Below are 26,879 nucleotides of genomic sequence, written 5' to 3'. Positions count from 1 at the left end.
TTTTTTTTTTTTTAGTAGTTACACGACAAGCCTTTTTTCCTAGAACTTCTCATATCCAAGTATATTACTCAGTAAGGCTTCTGGAGAAGTTTGGATCTAATTTTCTATCCCTCTGTTGTTTCGTAAATAATCAGTGTACCATGATATATAGATACATAGTCATTGAGTCTTTAGCAAATACAAACTGTAATTTTAAGATTTAGTTAGAAGTCTTTCTTGCATGAAGAAATATAACTAGCATTACTAAAAATGGCTTGGAATATCAAATATCAAGTTACTTGGCGATACAGAGAATTTTTTTTAAATGTTAACTTTTAAGAAAAATTGTTGAAATTTACTTAATTATAGCAGAGTCTACCTGTGAAGTTTACTTCTCTTTGTTCCATGTTATTGTAAAGTTTTTCCTGAATCATCTTTAAAAGCAGTGGGGTAGTTGTCGTTCTGCAGGTAACTGATGGGGCTGTACATCTCACGTTCCCATACTTTACTGAGCTGCACATATACAGTATTAGTAGAAATCGTAAATGCGTTATTGGAGACAGTGATATAGACTGCTTTTTTTAATAGAAAACACTATTGTTTGTAGGGTTTCTATGTCGCGTTACGCCTTGTAGCATGTGCACAGAACGGCCATGATGTTAACCTGAGCAGTCTGAACTTGACTGTGCCACCTCCTAAATTTGTAAGTAATATATACCTAAATGTATGTATGTGTTATATGAGAGCTAAGGCTTCGGTTGGAACGCTGGAATAACGTTCTGTTTCATAAATGTCATGGTTCTGAGACTTCAGGCTGCTGTTCCCTTAGACGACTGCAGTCGTGGCTGCCATAATCCTGTCTTCCTGAGTAATATGTACCAGCCCCTTCCCAGACTGCAAAACTGATGCAAGTTTAACTACGGTCAGCTTGTGCAGAAGGCTGATATGGCTAAAATTTATGAAAAAAAGAAAAGGAAAAAAAGATTCTTTTGGGGCTAGGTCAACAGGAGCCTGTAGTAAAGGGCATGACTGCAGCTTTGCCTGCAGTAGCTGCTGTGGAACCTCCTTTACCTTGTCTTAGTTTTGTGTTTGGGTACCTAATGTCCTTATCAAAGTACTGTGATAGTATGAATCAGTGTGACTTTTTTTATTTGGGTACATGTGCAGCTTTTTTCTTTTTTTTTCAGTGTAGTTAAGCTTCATGTCTATAACCATCTCTTAAAGGAATTAGTAAGGATTAGAGATGGAAGAGTGTGGGGGGTGGTTTTTTTTTTTATATATATATATATATATGCACACATTAAAAAATTCTTTAATTTTAGCATGACACTAGCAGTCCTTTGCTGATCACACCACCTTCAACAGAGACTCACTGGGCTGTTAGGGTAAGTGTAAAAGACAACACATTCCATCCATTCTTTAAAAGTAAATATTTTCCTTGTCTGTAATTTTCACAGTGAGAGAATTTTGTATCAAATATATTTCCCATTTCAAAAGTCCTCCCTTTCTGATGCCAGACTTGTGCACAATAGAGAATATTGAGCCGTAGCTTTAGATTTGAAATAAGTATTAAACAAGCCTTTGACAACCCCTGGTGTGATGTTTTTAAGACACAATGAATTTTAATCTTCTGCCTGGGTTTCTTCCAGAATCCTAATGGTAGGCACTTTCATGTTTGTATAAAGGAACCACACTGTGAACAGCAAAGCATTTCACCAAATCCATCCTGAAGTATTAATTTAATGCTTGAGTTCATATGTTCTAATTAGTATTCAGTGATACACACAATATATATCATTGGAAAAAAGTAACTTTTGATACATACACAGGAATATTTGTACTTAGTTGATTTTCAAATGCAAACATTTTCCAAAAGGCAGAAATTCAATAAAATACATTCTAATGCTGATTTTTTTTTTTTTTTTTCTGGTACTTGCATGTTGTACTTTGAAGTGGGAAGCAAATTATTTGGAAAAAATAATAGTTTTTAGTTCTACAGAGTCTGTCAAAGTTTGTTTAAAATCTCGTCAGCAGTGTCTTAAAAAGAATGCATTCTCCTGTTAGAACACTACAGAAACACATCTTGTATGCTGCATGTTAAAATCTCTTAGCTACCATAAGCTTAGCTTTGAAATTAAGCTCCTAAGTCTAGCTCCATGGGGTTTACGTTTAAACACAGCATTGTGGCACTTGCAAGAAAGCTTGGAAATTTAGAATGAATACATTACTGACCAGTCTTAATTTCTTGCAAGATCTCATTTTCAACACTCACACAGGCACACTTTTTTACTTATTCAGGCTATTTCTTACCAACTAGGTGGAAGAAAAAGCAAAGTTTGATGGTATTTTTGAAAGCCTTTTGCCAGTAAATGGTTTACTTTCAGGAGACAAAGTAAAACCAGTACTGATGAATTCAAAGCTACCTCTTGATATCCTAGGAAGGGTAAGTATGCTGTTTAGATCTAGCTATTCTCTATTTAGCTTCTTGTAGTTGCAATGTTAAATATTTAAATGTAACTTATCAACATAGATCAGGTTTTGGCTGAGATTTTACATCAAGTGCATGCTATATAGCAGGAACATTAAGTGGGCTCTGAAGTCTTCCACTTAGAAAGAAGAAAAATAGTAGTCATTTGGGCCCTAGAGTAGATTGGCTTCATTATATCTTTATTCATTTTAAGAGCTGGAAATTTTGATTTTGGTTGTTTAAAAACAAGAAAAAGCTCTCCTAAACCATAATAGCTTTTATAACGTTATATTCCATTGTTTTGTCATTTTTCCAAATACAAGTTATTAGACATCATTAAATCTATCCACTGTTTCTAGAAGAGAACACTTTAAAACATCCTAGTTTATTGTAGCTGTCAAATTGTCAAGTATTTTTTTCATGTATATTTATAAATACTGTTGAGATCTGAGGTTAGTGCGTCCGTTGGGTATTCACAAGAGAAGCAAACCTTGAAGTATTTTTCTACTTACATTTAAAATGTGTATTCTTTAATGTTTTGCATATTGATATGACTGAGAATGAATACATTCTATGTAAGAGCTGTATCTGTGTTATATACTTTCATCTCTTCAGGAAGAACTGCCTCTATCTGTGTTAGCTACAAAAATCTAAGTATGACTTGTTTTAATTCCGTACTTGAATATTGTGAAGTACTCAGTCTTGAAAGGCTTTGGGGTTTATCTTGTTATTGTCACAATAGAAATGCAGGAAGCTTTTTCCTGTTCCAGAAGAGTTTGCGGACAAGATAGGTGACTGAGGAAATGGGCAAAGGAGATAAACCAACCAGCTTAAATTTGTACCGGGATCCAGTGATAAAGCTTTATTAAAGCAGAGTTTAGATCATTGTGTGTTCTGTCCACTCTGCTATACTGTCTCCAGGTTACACTGATGACTAAACAGCATTAGCTGATGGCTGAGCATTAAAGTACACAAAGTTTTGTGTCCTTCTAAATCTCCTGCAAGTTTCTTTGACTGTACTTGACCTAATAATGAACTAAAGTTGATGGATGCTTAAATTCTCTCCTATAGAAATTCTGGGGGGTGGACATATTTTTTTGACTAAAAATTAAAACTAGACATTTTGGAATGGACTGCAAATTAGAAATGTACTGACTTTTCTAAAATATTTTAACTTTCTTATGAGAGAGACAAATTTGGACAATCAGCTAACCCACACCCTCTGGACAACTCTGAAAGCCAGCTCTGGATGTTTTTAGTCAGCTTGATGACTCCTCAGTTGCAACATAGAAAGATGAAAAACTTGCCTGTGGTTCATCCAGAATTTGTTAGAGCCAGCGTTGATTCATGTTGCCAGAAAACTCTAATCCAGTCTGTTTCATCAGAGACTGTTTAGCTGGGTCTAATAAAACCAATGTGATGTTCACAAAAATCTATTGGGATGTCTTTAGAGAGCATGCTTAATATGATGATGATTAACATCAAAAGCACAAAATGTAACTTGTTTTCTAAATCCTTGTTTTTACCATAATTGCTGTAGGTCTGGGATCTCAGTGATATTGATAAAGATGGTCACCTGGACAAGGATGAATTTGCTGTGGTAGGTGGCTTTAAATTCTCAATTCACAGTGTGCCTGCTAGACCGAATTGCTCAGTATTTTCTCAAGAGCTTTGCGGCTTTCTCTGCTATGGTCGATTGTTCTAATCTAAATTGTTCACATGGAACTATTAAATTATCTTTCTCAAATCCATCTACTGACTCTTGTCTGTGTCATCCAGATTAAACTTTTGGAATTACATTCAAAATTATCTGCTCTGGCTTACATCTCTAACTTTACTGTCTTCATTTTACTAATATGTAAATGACTGCGACTGGAAAATCTTGTTGCTTTGTCTTCTAATTGTTAATATTATCTGACGTTTTTGCCTTTGCAGGCAATGCATTTGGTTTATAGAGCTCTTGAGAAAGAGCCAGTTCCTTCACTATTACCCCCTTCTCTCATACCACCTTCTAAAAGAAAGAAGACGCCTGTCTTTCCTGGTGCAGTTCCTGTTCTCCCTGCGAGTCCACCACCAAAAGATAGCCTCCGTTCTACCCCATCTCATGGTAGCGTCAACAGTCTGAACAGCACAGGGAGCTTGTCTCCCAAGCACACCATCAAACAAGCGCAGGTACAAATCTTTTTTTTTTTTCCTTCTTTTTTTTCCCCCTCATTTTTTCACCCACCCACCATTTTTTCACCCACCTTTTCCATGTCAGTTAACTGCAGGAAAGAATAAAACTGCTTTTTTATTTGTGCCTAATGAGCACTTCTCTGAAAATGTGTTTGTTGGTGGGTGATTTGGAGAGAATGACATGAGAATGGTAAGACTTGGAAGAACGGAAGAAGAGCAGGTGAATTTTAGTCAGAGTGACCATGAGGTAGCAAATCTTATGGGGAATTTTCACTCTCCGTAGGAAGTGAAACCATAAAAAGGCTTTATTCATGTATCTGCTTTAGTACCAAAGAAATCATTAATCTCCCTTCTAAAGCTCCTGTGTTATTAGCCTGAGCACTTAGTGTGCCTAGCTGGGTTTGTATTTCCAAAGAATGAATGTTTTTCAACTGTTGTTTATCAGTATTTATAATTCAGATAAAAAGTATTAAGCAAAAACATTCATGGGAAAAGGGGAACTACCTATTTACTGATCAGATTTGATTGTACAAGATGTTCAGCACATCCAACTCTGAATAATGTCATATATATTCAGTGCTTGATAAAGACTGTCTGCTTTTGAAATATAAAACTCTGTTTTACAGCCATCTGTAAATTGGGTGGTACCAACATCTGAAAAAGTGCGATACGATGAAATCTTCTTAAAAACAGACACAGACATGGATGGTTTTGTGAGTGGCCAAGAAGTAAAGGACATTTTTATGCATTCAGGTCTGTCTCAGAATCTCCTAGCACATATATGGTAAGAATTCCCTAGTAGCTGTATTTTTATAACTTGCTGATCTGGGAAGTCAGATTACCCAGCCAGAATTATGATCCTAATGCTAAAAAAAAACCCAAGAAAAAAAGCCCAACCTCTTCTACTTGTCCTGTTGCTGTACTGCAATATGTGGGCTATGTGGAAAAACAAGGGAGAAATAAATACTCACTTTGCTTTTCTGGGAGGGAGGTATAGATCAGTCTGTGAATTGTGATTGTTCTTTGAAGTGCTCTAAGTATTTTCTTAGAGTAACACTGTTCAGTTAAATACGTCTAATAAAATACTGCTCTGTTTATGGAACTCTCACTAGAGTAAGCAATTTCTGATGAAGCTGTGGCAAAGGAAAATTACGTGTGTGTGTGTGTGTGTGTGTATTTTGGGCTTCTCGGTAGAGGAGGAATAAGCTTTTCTTGTTTATAAGCATGATCTATTTTTTACCAGGGCTTTGGCAGACACAAGACAGATGGGAAAGCTCAGCAAAGATCAGTTTGCACTAGCAATGTATCTCATTCAACAGAAGGTCAGTAAAGGGATTGATCCTCCACAAGTGTTGTCCCCAGATATGATCCCTCCCACAGAGAGGAACACTCCCATACAGGTAAGTCATTGATTATTTGTAGATAATACTGAGCTTATGTGCTTTAAAAGTAATGTGCTTTGAGTGTTTTGTCACTTTATTTTTAATATTATGGTAAAGAATTGCCAATTTTTTTTTTATAATCTCCTCTTACAAAATTCTTAACATCTGAAAACATACATACGTTTTTAACAACACAAGACAGTAAGTAAAGAATGCAGTAGAATATTCCGTAAATAAAGGAATAATAACATTGAAAAAAGCCTAACTTGAAAAATACATAGAAAAAATTAAAAGCAACTGTTAAGAGCTGGTTTAGTAGCCCGTCCCTGGCTGTGATCAGTTCCTCCCATGAAAATGTAAAATTTTTTTATTAGCTAAATGAAGAGTGATTACTTCCTAGTTTCTGGGAACTGGTGGGTGTTTCATCCCTTGTAGCATGACAGTCTGTAGTCCTATATCTATCACTGTTAATACCATTTTACTGCAGCATCTAATCTTTTACTGAACCCTGCTTTGTTCCTTTCCTCAACAGTGTGTTAGTGTATTTCTGAAACTTCAATTATTGCTTTAGTCATATCAATACATTCATCCTTTCTATAAATCATACAGTATTTTCCTTTACTCTTCTTACTTTTCCTAACCAGAAAACTTTTGAGCCTCTAAATATATTTTAATTGTTGCTGGTCCTTTTAAGGTCTTTCCTATATCCTTTTTCTATAGACTCTGTCAGGTTACTTGACCCCTGTAGGAACTGAGATCTCAGCACTAACAGAAATGCGTCGTGTGAGTAATTGTAATGTCCAAAAGAATGCAAATTTGTTATGTCTGCTACTTGTAACTTTAAAAAAGCTTTTATTTCTACACCTTCTCCTGTCTCTTTGCACTTGTGTTCTGTGACACTTGCTCTTGGCATGATGATAATGTCACAGTAGCGTGAAGTTACCAGTATTGGCTGTTGACCCGGTGATACTGCTTCCTTCAACAATTTGACATGCATTGGTCTGTCGAAGTTCTTGGACAGGCAACTCAGGGTTGACTTGTTCAAGTTACTTGTGTACTAGTTCTCTGAAGCTGTGGGCAATAAATATACCTTGGTGTGAGAGCTTTAAGCTTCCCGTTATTTTCAGTTCATTAGATTATTTTTTCATTTATTGTGGTTTTAGCTGAATATAACATGAAATAAACTGTGTGTTACTGTGAACATAGCAGATTAGTTTGGGGTTCATGTGGAACAACAAACTGTGTTATCCTAAACAATGCAGCAGCTGATTTTAACTAATTTCATAATCAAGTTTGGTAACACTTTATTATGAACCTGTGCAGCATACAGTACAGGTCTCTCAGTAAATCTGTATCTAGTCTGAAAAATATAAAAGTGTTATTGGAAGCTTTTGATTTGCTAGCTTGAAGAATGTCTGGCTTGTTGTTGTTATTTATTGAGTACTTAATGGCATATTAATAAAAGAAATGCTCATCAAAAAATGAGGACTTAACTTATTTAAACTGGATATTCACCTATTGTTTCTGCAAAAAAATGTCACATTTTACTATGCCATCTGTGGTTTGTTGGTTGGGTTGTTGGTTTTTTTTTTTTTTTTATATTGAATAAAGCCAAACTTTCTGTGGTTATCACAGCAATCTCAAAGTGAGCAAAGTAAACAAGCTGTACTTTCTTCTTTTTAAAATGCTATTTAAAAATGGTAGGTCTCCTGATTTGTCATGCTAACAGTGAGTTCGGTGTTGCAATTTTTGCTCAGTTGCAATGATTTTTCTTTATTCAAAGAACTAGCAATCCTTTTTTATAATAATGACAAATTTTGTACTGAATGCCGTAGAACTTTTAATGACAGTTTTCTTGCCTAAAAGGCAAGGGATACCATCTGCATCTTCCCTGATCTACACCTGAATGGCTGTAGAAATGACCTGCATGGCAGGAAATTGGGTATAATTGCAGAAAGTGGCAATAATTTGTGGCAGAGCTCAAGAAGACTGAAATTACAATCTGATTTGATTAAGTTCCCTGGAAGCTTTGCTATTGATTATAGCAGAGCTGGGGTTTTAGTTTTTGAATTTTAATTCTATCATTGCCTGCAGTTATTTCGGTGATATTGTGCATGTCCTTTAAATGCTGTGTGGTTTGACTATCCCATCTGTTAAATGGGCATGGAGGAAATTCTCCTGTCTTGCAGGTAGAATTGTGTGGCATGCTCAGTGGTTGTTGCATAATAATTTGATGTCTCCCATACAATTTTGCAAATGCTTATAATGAGGATTGTGTCCCACCTTTGTCCTCAGCCTTTGTAAAGGAAGATCTGTTACGACTTGGCATTTTAATAGACTATTTTATTCTTAACAGGATAGTTCAAGTTCCGTTGGATCAGGAGAATTTACTGGGGTGAAGGAACTGGATGATATTAGTCAAGAAATTGCACAGCTGCAGAGGTAATAGTTGTGGACTATTAGCAAAATCTTGGGGTAGGAGAACCAATTAAGTATATAGCACTGATGTGCTGGCAAATCTCCCACTGGTACCCTACAGTTAGCCAGTTATGTAAAGCCAGCCTGGATTCTGCCAGGCGACTTCAGAAGATTGGTTATGGAACAGATAGTGGTTTTCGAAGAATAATTGATGTGTATACACCTTTACTCCTTTAAAGAATATATCAGAATATGGCCTGGCATTTTTGGCTGCGTGGTGTTTCCAGAATAATATTTAATTGATTTTTGCATGTGTGCGTGTGTGTTATATTATTTAACTAGTCGTGAATACACGTGCTTGTTTATCTTACAGAGAAAAATATTCGCTAGAGCAGGACATTAGGGAAAAGGAAGAATCAATCAGACAGAAAACCAATGAAGTTCAGGTAAAAACTCTGTTTATCGTTACTAGTTTTCATTATAATCTAAAACAATATACAGGGAATTGAGCATTCTTCTGTCTTTCCTTATATTGCTTCTGGGCAAGTCTTTCCTCCTTTCATGGGATTTTCCTCTAACTTACAGAAAGATCTTTATTTTCCCATTGCCCATCAGAAATGTTTTCTTCTTATACTGGTTAATATAAATGGAAGACGATAGGTGAACGGTTTGAAATGTCTTTTTTGTTAGTGCTCGACTAACACTGTAATTTAGGAAATCATTGTTCAAAGAGTATTCATTTTGATAATGAGGATAGCTCAGTTACATGTGCGCTGTGTCACAGTCGCTTTCCATTTTCGGGGCGCTGATTTGTTTCCTGATGTCCTGTACAAGTACCTGCAGAAACAAAATATATGCATGCAGGGAATAGCCTACATGACATAAAAAAATCTTCTGAAGTTTGCTAGCCTGTTTGCCTGTGGTTGATGATTTGTATAAGACAACAGCTAAATGTAAGTTACAAACTGTGGAATTTCCCTCAGGAACTGCAAAATGATTTAGATAGGGAGACAAGCAACTTGCAAGAGCTAGAGGCTCAGAAGCAAGATGCCCAAGACCGCCTGGATGAAATGGACCAGCAGAAAGCCAAACTGAAAGATATGCTGAATGATGTAAGGCAGAAATGCCAGGAAGAAACACAGGTGGTGAGTGTATGTTAATTCTGGACATGCTCAAGAGTATCATGTCTTTTGTTGAAGGAAATTCTATTTATTTAATGAATAAGCTTGCTTTGTTTATTCATTTTTACAATAAGTAGCAATTTCCACACAAATACAGAGGTCCAAGAAAGGATTTTGCTAATGTAAATCCCTTTCATAATGCTCATAAATGGGGGGGTTGAACCAGATGATCTCCAGGGACCCGTTTCCAAATAAATTGTTCTGTGAATATATGAAACGTTTGTTCAACCTAGTAGGGTGGTTGAGAAGCCATGAGACAGTCCACGCGCAGTGGTGCATATTTTGATCACTGTGAACCTTGTCAGTATTCTGAATTGGAAGTGGGTTTTCAGGGGGCTACAACTACCAATGTAGTTGGCGTGTTATCTTAATGTAGAAACTTGGTGTGTAGGGTCGTGTAAGAAAGTGCATGAGGAGAGTCATGTGCAACTGTGTAATTTTATCAGAGTTAAAAATCAACTTTATAATACTTGATAAGACTTTGAATGGAAAAGGAGCCAAGTTCTGAAAGCTACAAGGTAACCATCTGAGAAATACCTTTTAATTACCTTTATAATTAGTGTGGGATTTGTCATTTTAAATATTAGTATTTCTTGGGTTTTTTGAATGTCCTATGTGCTTTAATAGAGTATTTTGTGTAGCATAATAAGCAGCATGCAGTTCTTCATATTAAGTTCTTGTTGTCTTCCTCAGCAATTAATAGGTTGCTTTACAATTTTCTATTATTTACTATAAATCAATAATTTATTAAGCTATATTTATTTTCAATGTCACTGGTTTTTGTAACGTTTTGTTTCAGATTTCATCACTAAAAATGCAGATTCAATCTCAGGAATCAGATTTAAAGTCACAGGAGGATGACCTTAATAGAGCAAAAGCAGAGCTGAATCGCCTCCAGCAAGAAGAGACTCAGCTAGAGCAGAGTATCCAGGCTGGAAAAGTGCAGCTTGAAACAATAATCAAATCTTTAAAATCAACACAGGAAGAAATAAACCAGGTATTCACTGTAGGTTATACATCTTTTTTGCTTCTTGAAAGGCTAAGAGATGCACGTCACCTAGAAAGATTATTTTTCAGATGAGAAGAAAAAATACTGGTTGATGAAATAAAGCTCTTTGACTGGTGCTTAGTAGGTTAACTCCCAGCTTGAGTCAGGAGAAGTTCAGCTCTGGTGGGGGGGAAAATGCAGCTGTCTGGCAACTGTGTTGAACGAGAATGACAGTGTTACTGAATGCATAACATACTGAAGCATTTTTCACTGCTTAGGCAAGAAGTAAACTTTCTCAACTTCAAGAGAGTCATCAAGAAGTCAACAAGAGTATAGAAGAATATAATGAAGCTCTCAATGGGATTCATGGTGGTAGTCTGACGAATTTAGCAGACATAAGCGAAGGCCTTGGGCAGACGGAGAGAAGCAATTATGGAGCTATGGTAAAAAAAAAAAACCTGTTTACTGTATTTTACAATAATTACGTTTGTGACTTGCACCAAATCTGGAATAGTTAAGATGTTTGTTTAGTTGGCTTTTGGTATGTTAGCAAATACCGTGATCCCTGCATGTAGCAATCTCCAGTGCAAGGCAGGGCAAGGATACTAATGCTGCTAGAAAACCTGTTTTTTTTAAGCTTTGGCTTAGGTGTGCTAGGATTTTGTGCCTGTGTAACTTAACAGAATGGACATGTAAGTGAACTGTACTTATGGAAACAAAAAGAAAAGGTCATGTTAACCCTTGATTTGTGAGGGTTAACATCTTTAGTCTCAGGAATTAGGTAAGATTAATTTCCAATTCAGGTGTTTTGCCCTTTAATTATGTGTTTCTTTCTTATTTCCAAAAGAAGCTATACAAATTTCTCCTTCAGAGAGCTATGTTTATTACCTATTTCAGTATAAACCATGTTCCTTTCCCAAAATACGTAGATAGTTCTCTTCTGCTTAAACAGTTCCAGCATCACTTATCTCATATATTATATTTTCTTTTAACCAGTATTTTTCCCAATTAACATGCGTGTTTGATTCTACTTGCCCATCTACTTGGTGCTTCCTCACTGGGGAGAGATATATTTTCCAGAATCCTTGTAAGCACAGTGTTTACTATGGGTTTAGTACGAAGTTAAATATATATTTCATATAGTGTATTAATAAATATTCAGCAGGCATGATGCCTTTATGCCCTGCTTTACACCTTTTCTGTAAAAACAAAATGCTGAAGAGTGTAGATTAAAAACAATACATTGAGAGACATGGTCTTAAACTTTAGTGCTTAGTTTCTGTGCTTGCATGGCTTGCATAAACATGTTTAATTTTCAGTAGAAACATCCAGATGTTTCTCTTACTTGCAAAACATAAGAATCACTTAGTGGAAGAAAACCCCAGTATATGTTCATTGTAAATTTTCTAAACCATTGTGCCCCTTTCCTGTTTCTTAATTCTTCCTTCCTCTTCCTCCTCTCCCCACCTCCCTCCCTGCTGTTCTGAGAAGTATTAATTAAGACTTCTTCGTTTGCATGTTGTAAAGGGATGACAGAAAACCTGTATCTTTCTAGTGTTAGAGGCAGTGTGAGTGGGTAGTTGTTATTAGATATTTCTTACAGTAGAGTTGAATGGCTTTGATTGTCAGTGGAGCTCTGTTGTACAGGTGCTGTATGCACATACGGCTACGGGGGCAAGGACTAGTTTCACCGAAGAGACCCAAAACAGACAGGGGGATGAGATGCAAACAAATGCAATGAAGAGGTTTTATAACTTTGGTTGGCTACTTGTTCATGCAGGATTTTTTTGTGATTTGACGAAGCTATAGGTTGGCCTCTGCTGACAAACCTCTCTGTCATCAAAATGTTGGAGTGACCCTCTTCCTGCCACGTAGTTCTTTGTAATGTGAAATCAGTACTTGGAGCTTTAAGCTCAAGAATGAGTTAACAAGAAGCAACCTCAAGTATGGCCACTCAGTAGTAATTTCGTGTATTTGTAGTCCACAAATGATTTGTGTACCCTTTCCTTTTCAATAACTGTCTTACCTCAAGCTGAGCTGTAAAGTAGCTGGGAGAGGAGAATTTCTTGATGGTGTGATGGTTGGGGATTGGTTTGCTTTTGTTATTTAAGTATTTGAGAGTTGAATATATGAATATGAGAAACAGTTTAGCCTTTTATTGGTATATGTACTGTTATCTTTTGATATTCTGTGTAGCCTCGGGCTACATATTTCTTTCTGCTGTGTAATTACGTCTGCTCAGAAGCCAGTTATTCAGAAAGTTCTTTAGGAAGTAATCTTTAAGATCATTAAACAGGAACCAAGTTACCATAGAATTTCTGCTAAACGGGTTACTGAGCATTTTAATCATGTAAATTGCTGTAATGTTTCTCCTTTTAATTTTTAGGATGATCCATTTAAGAATAAAGCCTTGATGTTTACCAATAATACACAAGAATTGCATACAGACCCATTCCAGTCAGAAGATCCTTTCAAATCTGATCCATTTAAGGGAGCAGACCCTTTCAAAGGCAGTAAGTGACCAATGGCTTGCCTGAGACCTTGAAGACCAATTGCTGAGTAAATGATATTTTCACAAACTTTTATCATCTTGCTAAATAGTGGATAAAACAAATGATTTTTCTATTCTGCATAGGTGACCCATTCCAGCATGATCCTTTTGCAGAACAACCACCTGCTCCAGCAGGTAATAGCCCTTTTGATGACAGGACAGGTGCGATACAAACAATTTGTAGCCAAACGCAAAGATTTCCAAGGTTTCACTGGCTTCAGATTTTTGGTTTGCATGTGGGAACATAGAAACCTGACAGGGTGTGCATTCAGGATCAGTATGTTGATAACATGCATGTAACTCTTTTAAGTCCATAACCCTAATACAAACGTGTACTTGTTCAAACTTAGTAAATACCCTCTTTAGAGAGGTATCTGGAAGTTTACCTGATTTACCAAATCACTGTGTGTTTTTATAAGAAAAATTACATCAGTGAGTATGTGGTCAAATATGGAATGGTTCATTACGGACACACTAGGTGCTACATTCTATTTACCTTTTAATACTCCTAGATCCATTTGGAGGTGATCCATTTAAGGAAAGTGACCCATTTCGTAGTTCTGCCCCCGAGGATTTCTTCAAGAAACCGGTGAAGAGTGACCCATTTACCTCAGATCCATTCACAAAACCCTCCACTTTACCCTCAAAGGTCAGTAATTTTTAAATGTAATAGATTTCTTTACTAGTGACAAGCTTATTGTCCAACAGCTAAAATGAACAAAATACCGCTAAATATTTTTCTCCTAATTGATGAAATACGGTTAATTTTATTCTTAAGTATGGATTGTTAAGGCAATCAGCAGTTTTTTTCTTTCCAGTTCTGTGATCATGATGTACATTCACCATGAAGATGCAGTTAGGTGGAATTTTTTTTTTATTTTCCCTCTGAGAATTTCAACCCACCAGCACCCCCTCATTCACACCATTACCTCCATTCCATCGATGTTTCTATTTGTGCAGTCACATAGCGAATCGGATCGAGGAACTGATCTGGCTAAAGGATTACTGAGCCACCAACAGGCAATAGAGCCAGCACAGTGGAAGGACTGCACAGAACACATTTGTCAGATGTATAGTCACAGTTCTTAAAGCTGTCCTTACGTGTATGTGTGTGGTTGGTTTGGGGGGGGAGGTTTATGGATTGGATTGTTTTGTTTTGTAATTAATCCTCTCCCTCACCCTTAGGGCATTCATTGACTATTGCCACCCAAGTGTTAGAACACTATTCCAGTATCAGTCAGTGGGATGTTAGTTTAAGTCTTGCAATATAGGTTGGAACTTAGATAATAACAGACTTTCAAACTGAAGAGCCAACTGTAGACACGATCTATTTAAAAAGAAGCGATATACAGACTCTCTGAATTAATAATAACGTAAATGCCTGACCTGAATATTCAGTCTCTATTGCTTAAAGAATGAGCACTTCTGGGTGTAATTTCTTATTTTGCCCTGGTAACTAACGTTGCTTCTATTTCAGCATGATACACTTTTCACTTAAATGTGTTTTGCTCATAGGTACTTGGTGTTTTGTTGAATGCTATCAATAGCCAAATGCACTAATAATGCAAATTTCGTATAATCAGTTGATTTTATCCTACTATATGTCCACTGAACAGAGTGGTCTGAAATAGGAAATAATTTGTCTTAAAGTGAGAGATTTTTGATACGCATAAAAAGACAAGTGTACAGTACAGCAGAACAATAATTATGTGTATCTGTTCTTATTTAGCCTGACCCTTTTGAAAGCAGTGATCCTTTTACGTCTTCCAGTATCTCTTCAAAAGGTCCAGGTAAGAAGAAAAAATTTTCTCATGAAGATAAATAAGGAGGTATCTTTTTATGAAAGAAGAATGAAATGTAAAAGTTGAGCATAAAGAAAGTCTGTTATGAACTGCTGGGAAATATCATTGTGGTCCCGTTATGGATTATGAAGATTAAGTCTTCACGTACACTACATCACTTTTTTTTTTCTTTTATTCCTCCAAACAACTGATAGAAAACCTATTGCTTTATGGAATTGTCTTTTAACGTCTTACGCCAGGTCAAAATGCAAGCGTTTTGTAATCACCTGCCTAGTTTTTTACTTCATTGGCACCAAGCATTTTCCATAATTAAGTATTATTTCAAATAACTTTATTCCTGTATCTGTTTCAGATCCATTTGGAACACTGGATCCATTTGGAAGTGGTGCTTTCAATAGTGGTGAGGGATTTGCAGACTTCAGTCAGATGTCAAAGGTAAAGGTTACAAGGAAAGCAACTGTCCTTTTTAAAATTCCTTTACAGATACTTTTTTTTAAGGGTGTGAGATGATTGTAACTTTTCAGCTGACAACCCACTTTTGTTAATTTTTTTTTCCGAGCAACCTCATTAGTTACTTAGAAAAGCATTTTCCGTCCATCTCGAATATAGCAAAGTCTCACCAAGACCCGTAGATTCAAATCAACTTTTCACAAACATTTTCAAATACCAGAGAAGCAAAAGAAAGAACTTCTAGAAAGGTCCTTGTTCCAGATATCCAACCTGAGGTTGTTCCAGTGTCCAACCTTCCTCTTAAGTCCTGAAGTCTGCTTCTCGGATACTTATCTCTCATAGTTTCCTGGTTTGTTCTTAAACTTCTCCATGAGTACAGGGAACCAGAGGAAGGTGGAAGACACGTGTGCTGACATTTTATAGCTCTTAACAGCACTGCTGTTTCCTTGGATTCTTGGTGTATATATAGTGTATTTCAAATAGAACTAGGTCCTTGACTCCTCACCTGGATCGGTCACAGTCTGTTGTTAGTTTTCCAAGATGGAGTTTGGAATTTACAGTTGAAATCGGTTGCCCACCTTTTTACACTTAGTTCCACAATAGCACTTGAGCACTGTAGAGTAAATGTTAACTAGAAAATAGATAATTGTATCACTTTGGCTAATTAAACTTGTATTTTTTTTTTTCTAACTTTTCTCACTGTTTTTTGTGGGGGTTTTAGCTCTCCACTAGGTGGCAACAGTCTTTACAAATATTGATGTGTTTGGTTCGAGTTAGAAGCTTTATGAAGGTCTGACTGTGAGCTTCAGCTTTGCCTACAAAATTCCTCTTTCTTCATTTCATGATGATAAATTTCCTGGCGTGGCATAATTTTTTGTGCCTTTTTTAATCAATAGAGAGGCCTTCACAAGAGCCGGCTGAATATCGGAAACATTAAAAAAAATATATAGTTATGGAATTTTCCCTGAACTTTTACAAAAAAGACAAATAGCTGTGTGTAACTTAAGAAAAGCTTGGAAAAAAGCTATCCATTCAGCAATCTACCATGTTTTTCCAGTTTCTATGGTGGTTCTGTTTATCAGAATGAAGGCCAGACTGCAGTATGACCTTTGATTGCCAAATAGTAAAACATAGAGTTTTACTTCCTTTTTATTACTCTCATCTGCTTTTTGCTAGGACTACAAGTTCTAGAAGTACTTAAGTGATTAAGAGCATAAGTACTTTTGAATGTTAATGAAATCCTAGCACCTCTGTCAGTGGGGTTAGCCTCTTACACCACTGACATAATTCTGTAAATCTGTCCTCAATCTGCAGTTAATGCTTTTACTTGAGTTAATTTGTAGCTTTCATGAAACAACAGGTATGAAACGATGTGCTTAAATTCTTTTCCTTTTCTCTTTTTTCTCATGTAGTCAGTAGCTTCAGACCCCTTTGCCTCCTCTTTTGGAGGAATGGGTTTCTCAGATGACCCTTTCAAAAGCAAATCGGACACACCCGCGTTACCACCTAAGAAAAATGTCCCTCCTCGACCCAAGCCACCCAGTGGTAAGGAGGTTTTCTTTTTTTAATAGCCAGTTCCACTAATTTTCTGTGTATTATTGGACATAAGGATAAGTTGACAGTCTTCTGTCTCATTATTTTATATTTCAACCATGGGGGAGTGTATGAGATTATCGGTAAATTGGCAGAAATTGTCAGTAAACCAAACTGGAATTCTTTAGACTGGAAAACAGATGATTAGAGAGTGGTACGACAGATCTGTAAAATCACCTTTGGCAGGGAAGACTGGGGGGAAAAAAAATCAGCCTTTTCCAAGTAGGCAACAAATGATATTAGTAAATAGCACCTTCAAAATAAACAGAGAGGTTTGGTTTTATACAATAGTCTAAATTTAGATATTTTTTTTTGCCAGAGAATGTGATGAATGCAAGAAGTTTAAATGGACTTAAAGAACTAGACAGTTCTTAGAAGAAAATTCAACAGGGTCTACTGAAAGCCAAAGTACTCTGGCTCCAGTGTTGCTCAGTGCCTGCAAGGCAGTCTGAAGTATGGCTGTATCTTCACCTTGTTTTGATGTTCTTCCTGAGGCATCTGCCACTAGATACTAACAAGACCAGGGTACAGGGCTAGATAGACCTGTCCTGATCTGTCCAATTCTTGTATTCACACATTGCTGTGTTAATTAAAATATAAAACACTTTCTGAATATATGGCTTGTTCCTGCTTCAAGTCCATTGTGTATGGAAATTTAGATGTGTGTGAATCTCCTGAATTGAAAATAAGATCTCTTTTAATGGAGATTCAACTTCTACTTGTTCGCTCTCCCTAGAGTTGATTTTCAAAATATTCAGATGCCAGTGAAACTGTTTTAAGAACTGAAGCCACTTAGAGTTAGTTTCAAGTCTCCTTTTAACAGTTGTATAGTTCAGTTCATACTAGCAGTTGGCTTTTGCCTATGAATAGGCACATAATTTTGCACCAGACACCTGGGTCAACATCTAGTATTCTCATGTATCCACTGACAGTGTTAGGAAGCATAATACAAAGAAAACAGATCCATGATTAATGTCTCCCTGTCTAAATATGTGGATTGTCTACCTTTCTCCTGTTGCCTTTTGGAGCGAAGCATGCATCCTGCACCCATTCTGTCTGTAACAGGTATAGTTGATCTGGCTGGCTTTGCAAACCAGTTAGGCTAGAACTAGCTCCTTGGATAATGTGAAAAGTGCTTTGTATTACCAGGGTATCCTGAAGGTTGTCATTAACTGTCCTGTAGATTGATTCAAGTTTTGGAAAATATTATTTAGTACAGTAGACTTCTAAGCAGGCCATTGCAGCAGCATGAGTTTGTTCCTATTACTATGATTTTATTGCTCAAGAGATGATGATGATGCACATTAAGACCCTGGAATCAAATGATGAGGTTCTGTGTAGGTGAGTATTGATGAAAATTTGCCAGGAAATGCACCGGGATTGTGGAGAAGTTCTTGAAGCTGTATGTTCCATGCTTGCTTTGTGTAAATATTTTTTCCTATTGAGGTACTAGAGAGCCTTTAGTAATTTAACCCCCCCCCATGATCTATAATGTTGATAAATATCAACTAATGGGACACAAATGAATCAAAGCAGAAATATAAAGGCTGAAGGTAATCTTATTTGCCACTGTGAATGATGTTATTTTTCTTTCTACATTCGGTTTTCAAGGAAAGTATGCAAGTGGCCATCTTTCTCTTTAAGAAATGTCTACATGAAGGGCCTATATGAAGTTGAATGAGTCAAACAAATACTAAATACACCTATATTATCTCTTTCATGTGGTTTCTTTCTATTTCTTGATCAAAACATGATTATTCCTAGCAAATACGGTGTAATAGTAGCAGCAAAGATGAGAAATATGTGCTGTAGGATTGGTTCAACTACATGGGGTGTTTTTGGATTTGTCTCTTCATTCCCTCTTTTGCAGATACTGAGGAATTTTGGAGACCATTTAGCTTTAATAATTTGTTTTGAATTTAGATGTGTGCACTCAGCCTTTAATCAGTCTTTTAAAAAAATTTGTTTAAATGTGTACCTTCCCCTCTTCTTGGGAGACACAATATTTGTAAGGTTCCGCTGCTCTACCAAAAGCAAATGTTGTTATGATAAAATAGACTAAGGAGGAAACAAAGCAGGGGTTTTTTTAAAGCAAATGAGCCTCATGTGCTTATGCAGTTACACTCCTCCCTTCCTTCCACAACTAAGGCAATCTTCAGTGGTTACTTAAAGCATGAGAAATTATATAGTAATATACTGCGATTCTAGCAAGAGATACAGGCATACGAGTGTGTGTTAGAAATGGGAACGCTGCTCAGAAAACAAACAACAGACAAGAAACTTCCGCTGTTTCTTACCTTTCTCATTGGTCTGTTTAATTAAAAAACAAGTGGGTGATAAAGATCTTGCTGAAGGGATGAATAAATGCTAGTTATTACCAGACAAATCTGTAGCTTGCCTTTCTGTTCCCAGTTCATATTCTTTTTAGTAAAACTGTTCTTTCTGTTGGGGGGGGATTTTTAATATTGAAAAGCACTTGTGTAGTTTGCTTGCATTTTGTTAGGCAGGTACAGTGAAGGTCTAATATAAAGCTTTACTTGTCCTCAACACTCTACAGTCAAGTAAAAATACTGATAGATATTCTTGCAGAGCATTGAAAGCTCTCTGATTTCCCAAGTAGTTGTTGGTAGGGGAAACAAGCAAAATCCACCAGGGATTATTCCTGATTCAGTGCTTTTCTACATGCAAAGTTTTTTAGGAGTTATGTGACATGCAAGCATTAACTGATCGATCCATCGAGGTGTTGCAGGGTGTCCTGGAAGATCAGGGTGTGGCCAAAGTGTGCCACGGTTCCCTTCTTGCCCACGTGTCTGTTTTGTCCAGATGAATGAGGAGTTGTGCATCAAGGTCTCATTTCTTCACAAAGGCAGAGCAAACCTTTGGAACTGAACACAGGGCCAGGGAAACACTTCAGCCATGGCCTCTGTTTACCATTTAGTGAAGGTCAGATCAAAAGGCCTTCAGACATAGCTGGAAAAACCTGTGAAGGGAATGTGTAGTTCAAATTAGCTGCTCTCATATAAATGCTCTGGAGACAGTCTTCATACCACGCTTAAGGGAACTTTTCTGCTAGTGCCAGCTTTGTCAGTAGCAAGACTGCAGTTGGTGATCATTGGCCTCACAAATCCTGACCTGTTTGCTGGCTGCTTGTAAAGTGAAGGTTGGTTGGTTGGTTTGGTTGGTTTTAGTTGGTGTTTGGTTGGGGTTTTTTTTTTCCCAAAGCTTGGGTGTTGAGAAGCAGCTATGATCTGGTGACTTGTGTTAGCAGATACTTCAGTTCACAGCTGCCTGTGGTTGTTACTGTCGGCAAGGATAGGCAAACACCATGTGGCATGGATTAGACACTCTTGAGATCCATATCTTTCCCTTCTTGAAAACTAAAGTTAAGAGAGGGGGTGACAATCAGGAGATTATTTCCTTCAAGTTCTATCTTGGGCTGAACCTCAGGCTTACGCTTGTTCTGTTCTTCATAAATAATTTTACTTTTTTCTCACCCCTTTTTGAATTGAAGTCTTTCAAGATCTTTTAGATGTTACAGAGTCTTAAACTGATCCTTGCTCGGTCCAAGAGAAGCTTCATGTGTTTGTTTTTCTGATTAAATACTCTGTGTTTTTTTTTCAATATAACTGGGTAAAGCACAGAATCTTTAAAGAGAATTGGAGGAAGGCTAATAAATCAGTGAATAAAACTAGAGAATGACAAGAAGGTGTTTCAGAAGCAGCAAGCCTGGGTATCAGTGTACATCAGAGCTCCAATATATCTGTTACTTGCAAAGGTTTGAAACATCAGTATCTCTGTCCCTTACCTGGTTTAAGAAGATTCTCTTTTTAGGTTGAGGAAGATCGGCTAAGAAAAAGCTCTTTAAAACACTCTAGTCAGAAGAGCTAATAAAAATCCCCAAGGGAGCATGTGTGTGTTCTTTGTCTTCAGGAATGTGTTCATAGTCCCTGAAGTTCCTAATGGACATAAGATTTCGTACAGCTCCCCTGTGGTGTGGCTGAAGTAATTTGATGTTCACCAGGTGGTACTGGAGAACTTGAAGGTTTCTTTGAAGAGAAGTGGAAAGTTTTCTGTATTTACTGATGCTGTATCTTAAATAATGCTCAAAAAGCACTAAAAAATTATCCAGATATAAACAGGCTTGTGCTTTGCATAGTGGGCTATGATAAATGGAAAATGAGACAATAATAATTACTTATATTAACAAAAATAATAGTAGTGTATCTTGACATACTTAAACAAAGGTGCCCTGTGACAGGGATCTAAATTCCAGTGCAAATTATTTTCTCAAACTGTCCTAAAACATAGCCAAGTTTTGTAGATTTATAACTACATTTTATTTTCTGTCTGTTTAAGCACTACTGAGCTTCTCTTCGTTTGTAGATTTATAACTACATTTTATTTTCTGTCATAGAGAATTACCTGTAGTGTTTAAGCACTACTGAGCTTCTCTTCATTTTATGTTTCTTACCCTAGTTCTTGGGGTTTGTAAGACTTTCGTGTAATTAAGAATAAAAAAGTCCGAAAGAGCTGATACACTGAAACCTGTCAGTTAAAATGGTTTTTGTAGGTTCTCACAGATTAACAATTATGTTTTCTGCCGTGAGCTGCAGATTGAAATCAGTCGGAGTTCACCGCTAACTAGTTTCTAGGTAAAAGTTGTTGATTACAAAAAGAGAGAAACAGATTTTTTCTTTTTTTTTCTTTTTTTTTTTTTTTTTTTAAAGTACAGGAAGTTGCTGTGTGGGTGTCAGTGATTGGGTTATAAGTAAAATTCAATGCTCTAGTGCTTTGATCGTGGGACCTACTGCATTTGCCCCACCCTTACCACTTCCTTTAAATGCAGCACCATGCATTCCACATTGCGGTTATAACAGTACTGTTAACCAGTGATATTAGTGGAAGAACCTTCACCACTAACCAGTGTGTAACCTTCAACCTCTTCTAAATTTTTATTGCTTGCTTATAGTGGTTTTGACCTTTTTAACCTTGAAAGAATATAAAAGTCCTAAAAATGCATACTAAAAACATACTTTCCAATTTCAGTGTGCTTTCTTCTTGCAATGATAATTTAATAAAACCAATTATTTTTATCACTTTAGCTTTTTTAGCCTGTGTAAATGTTACAATTTATATAAAATATATTGTATATTAGTGACTAACAAAGATGATGGGTGCTGTATTAATATTGAACTTCTTCAATGCTAATGTACTTTTAAAAATGCAGTTTTTCTTTGTGATGCCGATACATAAGTAGCAGAAAACTATCGTGGAACTTGGAATTCAAAGGACTACATATTGCATTCATCCCATGTAAGAAAGAAGTCAGTGGATTTATTTAGCTGCTGTTTGAAATACAGGTATTAAAATAAATTAAAATGGGAGAGAATTATTCCAGACTGCACACAGTGAGTTTGTCAAAGAACTTCGGCTTTATTTTTTGATCCATTTATTCTTTGTAGCTCTGATGTCGGATGGCAACTGAACTTATAAATTGGCATTTCAGAGGTTGGTGGTTAACACCTCTATCTTTGAGTTAAGGACTTCGATTCCGTTCTCACATTGTTTTTATGACTGGTAGTGGTTTTGAAATGTCAGAATATTGGAAAAAGTCTTGACAAGACAGAATAGGGGACAAACCAGCCTGCCTTGAATTAGGAAGTATCATTCTAATCCCTCAGAGATGCCTGGCTTGTGTGGAGCCCCAGAAGACCTCAGTGCGAGCACAAAGGTTTGCACAATATTTGAGTGACTAGAAATTATTACCAAATAACAGTAGTGATGTTACTGATAACAAATGTAACCAGTCAGGGTGTTAGGGTTCGATATTTTTACCAAATTGCAAAACTGCTAGATGTGAAGTCAGAAGAGGCCCCTACTGACTTAAGCAAAATCTGACTGATCAAGTCCTACTTTTTTCACCCTGCCAGTTGGCAGGTAAAGAAGAATTATATGAGCCTGTTGATGGCTTAAAAAAACGAAAAGGGGTCAGGGCTTTAAGATCTATTAAAGGTCCGTTAAGATCATCAGGATCTTAATATTTTATTGAACTAATCTGTAAACTTTCAGCTGTGATGCATGTTGTAATCCATCATCTACAGAAGTAATATTTCCCTAGTTTTGGGTGAGGATGCTTTGCGTTTTCCCCGCAAGTGTGGTTGCTGCAGAAGGTTGTTGTCAGCCCCGGAGAAGCTAGAAATGTAAGAAAAACTTAACAGCTAACTCATAGAGTTGCTTTCCATTCTGTTCATGTGGTGCATGGACCTTGGAAGGTAAATTTAAGATGGATTTGCCCACTAGATGCTCATGATTAAGAATGGATAGTGAAATAAAATATTCTGAAGGCAATTTGACTTCAGAGCTTTAGTGAGTGGGTACCCAGATAGGGTATGCACACATATTCCAGGTTTACCTGGACCAGGATTTGTCTAACTAGAAGCTTTTGAGCTAGATTCACTCTGTGGGATGTCTTTTGCACCCCCGAACCATTTGAGATGCCTCTTACTACTACTGCGCATACTCAGATGTTTCATGCTGTCAGCTACCACTACACTTGCACAAGTCAGAAGGGCAGTGCAAGCAGCTCACAGAAAGGCAATATTTGTGCAGCCCAGTTCTGCTGCCGTCTTCCTTTGTATTTGGTGCTTCCTCCTCCTTTATGTCGACGATAAATATAGTACTTTTTCATATGTGTCACTTCTCTAAATGTAAGGCATTTTATGGCTTGGCTGGTTTTTACCATTTTAGACTTATTTTTCAGCTATGAAGCAGTACAGGAGCACCGTCAGTTCACATGGACCTGACATTGACAGTTGTCAGTGTGGAAATAAGAGCACAGGTCTTTGCTACTTTTTGAATTGGACATACAAAAGTGGTTTTAGTAGTGTTTGTTTGCCTATGCTGTATTTTCAGTGTCTCAATTAGATGAAAATTAAAGACTTCAGAGTTTGTTCGGTGTCTTGCTTAAAAAAACCATGTAAATCACAGCCTGAATGCTTTGTTGTGTGCACTTACTGATTTAATTTCTTGAAAGAAAACTCTTGTCTTAATGAATGCTTAGTATTTAAAGACATCATGTTTTTGTGGCCATTCTTTTTGACCTGCACCATGCATAATAGCCCCAGGATATGAATTGGCATAGAAATTTGCTCTGTGTATTTAGTGAGATAATTTTAGGAAGAAAAAAACCATGTTAGGTGTAATAGATGTAATCAGGAGTTCCGAACAAAAGAATGAAATCTATTAAGTAATCAGAAAAAAAAAAAAAATTAAAATCATTCCCATGCATTTCTTTGCATGGGCAGATTCAAGTTGTGGGGATCAGTCATTTGGTCTAGAGGAGAGTACAGGGTTCTGTTCTTTATTCATTGCGTGCTCGCCGGAGTGCAGGAGCGTTATGTTTATTTCGAAGTGGTACCACACACCTGTTTCCTTAGAGCTTCTCGAGTACCCAAGGTTATTCACAAGTAGCGCAGCGCCTGTTTACCTTTATTTTTTTTTTCCTCATCTGCAGCCGAGAGTGAAAAAATTCAGCCTCAAAGTTTGTGACTGACAGGAAAACTTTTTTTTTATTTTTTGTGCCTTCTAGAAGACCTGACAGTTGCATTAGAGCACAGGCATCCCTTGTTGTGTAGGATAAATGACTCATGGGTGGAGCACCTGCCCAGCCACAAACTAAAAATTCCATTCGCGCTTTGATTCTGTTGTTTATGCTGATCTCTCACAGTAAAGATATTTCAGTACTGATTGTTGAAAGAGGTTGCTCAGAATCTGTTTCAGAACAGATTGTTAGGCTGAATGTATAACGATTTCTCTAACCTCACATTTCAAGAAGGTCATCGTTTTCAGAATATTTCTCTTAAGCTAAGGTTTTCAGAGTTATGGGCTTAGCTCAAGGTGTGAATTTTGCAAATATTAAGCAAAAACAGTTTCGAGGGTTTTTTGCATAGGAAAAATTTTTCATTCTGTTACTAAAAATATAGATTGTGATTTTGTGCAACGAGCTTTATCACCAAACAGTTGAGTTTGAAATACAGTGCAGAAATAGCCCCTGTTAAAGACAAATACCTTTTGAGTGCTCTGTAGAAAACTGCTTTGAATTTGGCTAACCTTCGAGCACATTTTGAAAACTAGTAATAACTTTTCTGTAAGTTCCCGAAGTTCACAGGTTATTAAAGTTCTATTCTGCATTGGTGGAAGAGCTGGATAATTTAACAGCGTGGTGAAAAACATGCTGAGTAAGTTAGGAATGATACATAAATTTGGTAAAGTGCCAAGGGAAAGATGTGCTGGGAGGCACCTTACATACTGCACAGGCTCCGAAGTTTTCTAGAGTAACACTTCCTCTGGCATGTAGAAGCCATGAGAGGTAGGAACCCTGCTATTTGGTATTAGAAGTTCAAATACAATTGCAGGTATGGACTTCACTCACGCTATCGCTACTTATCCTATGTAGCACGACTCTGACTTCTTACAGCATATTTTTCACTTCAGAAAGTTTCCTGGAAAGGATTACTTGTTTAGTGAAAGTTTAAAGTCACGCAATCTCAAATCTGCCCTGTTTGCCTGTGAGTGTGCACAATCCAACCTTCAAACACATGAAAACACGGTGCCTCTCGTAACTCAGTAAGATAAGCAGAAAGTTAGGACCATCGTTGAAACATAGAATACGGACAAAACTATAAATGTTTCACTTCATCCTTTCATTGTCAATGTCTTGTAATTCAGTAAGACAAATTCTGTAATTGCATCCTACCGGTGAGCTTATATTTGCCTTGAATTATTGATCTTAACTCTAAAGTTTGCTGTGGGGTATGAAACTAGATAAACCCTTCGTATGGGTGGAGTTCACTATAAGTTAACAGCATTTGCTGTGGTAAACCATTTTGTTCATCATCTCTTTTTGCTGAAGTGAGTCCTCGGTGTGGTTTGGGTGCACCACTTGGGTAACTGCTGAAACTGCTGTGGTTTCAGAATAGGACCTGTTTTGCTTTTTTCTGAACTTTTTTCCCCTGAAACTATTAGCAGAAAAATCAAATAAGTAAGGGTTACAACTGTTTGCCTGCACTTTCATACGGCCATACCTCAAAAACGATGAGCAGTATTATGTAAAAATGTAACGTTTTCCAGTGAATGTACGATTAATGCAATCTCAGTTACTACAAAGAGTGTATTTTGCAATATTACAATTTTACCAATGTCCTTTAGTTCAGCTGGTGACTTTTTAATGTGGTTTGGGTATTTTTGCTTTACATTATAGAAATACTGTACCCACATTCTTGACATTAATTAAACAGGGAATACAAAAATCTTTGTGTACTTAAGTATACACTTACTGCACTGGGAGATTCATGCTTGGTGTAAGACAGCAAGTATGTCAGAAAGATAATTCTGGTGGTGTTATTACTAATTTATGACTAATAAGTGAGTAAATTCGAACCAAACAAATTTCTGCCAGGCCTCAAACCCATGTTTGCTGAGTGTGGCAGAGCAGAACAAATTATAAGCAGTGTACAAAGTGTAGGGAAGGAGGGCTCGTTGAGGACTCTGTCCTGAGTGCCAGGATTAGTGTACTCAGCATGGGCACAGCCCTTAAAATTGCTGTGCAGAAAATAAATCTGATTGTATAAGGCTCTCCCTCTTTCACCTTGTCTTCAGAATAACAAAATTATAGCTCTCTTCTATTCTTTAACACATGAAAAACTGAAGAAAATGGCACTCGGGGCGTAAAATGAAAATTTTCAGTATTATTAGCAGTAACTCTTGTATTCATGGTGACATTTCCTCTAGAGCAAAGTTAGTCTTTGTGATCTGTTGTAAAGATGAAGCACGAGAAACCCCGATGCTCTTTGTGTATGTTCCGAAACCACTAGGGGCTTCGTGCAAAAACATTA

The 26,879-nt window shown here is 36.9% G+C and overlaps 1 protein-coding gene across 5 annotated transcripts in view; it reads left to right on the top strand.

Moving 5' to 3' along the window:
* The window catches only part of LOC104124366 (epidermal growth factor receptor substrate 15-like 1), a 52,477-nt gene that overhangs the window by 12,557 nt on the left and 13,041 nt on the right, over nucleotides 1–26,879 (top strand). For 4 of the 5 annotated variants that reach the window (XM_035892305.1, XM_035892308.1, XM_035892307.1 and 1 more), the window contains 18 exons: nucleotides 587–682; nucleotides 1,302–1,364; nucleotides 2,297–2,422; nucleotides 3,987–4,046; nucleotides 4,382–4,618; nucleotides 5,248–5,405; nucleotides 5,865–6,021; nucleotides 8,360–8,445; nucleotides 8,795–8,867; nucleotides 9,405–9,566; nucleotides 10,402–10,599; nucleotides 10,869–11,033; nucleotides 12,977–13,103; nucleotides 13,226–13,276; nucleotides 13,654–13,790; nucleotides 14,871–14,931; nucleotides 15,296–15,378; nucleotides 16,806–16,938. In XM_035892305.1, the coding sequence (XP_035748198.1) occupies nucleotides 587–682; nucleotides 1,302–1,364; nucleotides 2,297–2,422; nucleotides 3,987–4,046; nucleotides 4,382–4,618; nucleotides 5,248–5,405; nucleotides 5,865–6,021; nucleotides 8,360–8,445; nucleotides 8,795–8,867; nucleotides 9,405–9,566; nucleotides 10,402–10,599; nucleotides 10,869–11,033; nucleotides 12,977–13,103; nucleotides 13,226–13,276; nucleotides 13,654–13,790; nucleotides 14,871–14,931; nucleotides 15,296–15,378; nucleotides 16,806–16,938 (2,173 nt within the window). The remainder of the gene's footprint in view (nucleotides 1–586; nucleotides 683–1,301; nucleotides 1,365–2,296; nucleotides 2,423–3,986; nucleotides 4,047–4,381; nucleotides 4,619–5,247; nucleotides 5,406–5,864; nucleotides 6,022–8,359; nucleotides 8,446–8,794; nucleotides 8,868–9,404; nucleotides 9,567–10,401; nucleotides 10,600–10,868; nucleotides 11,034–12,976; nucleotides 13,104–13,225; nucleotides 13,277–13,653; nucleotides 13,791–14,870; nucleotides 14,932–15,295; nucleotides 15,379–16,805; nucleotides 16,939–26,879) is intronic. The other variant, XM_035892304.1, reaches the window with a different exon arrangement.

The sequence above is a fragment of the Egretta garzetta genome, unplaced genomic scaffold (genome assembly GCF_000687185.1).
Source record: "Egretta garzetta isolate BGI_Z169 unplaced genomic scaffold, ASM68718v1 scaffold4, whole genome shotgun sequence".
Taxonomy (NCBI): domain Eukaryota; kingdom Metazoa; phylum Chordata; class Aves; order Pelecaniformes; family Ardeidae; genus Egretta; species Egretta garzetta.
Note: the sequence above shows the minus strand (reverse complement) of the source record. Positions and strands in the feature narration are given on the sequence as shown.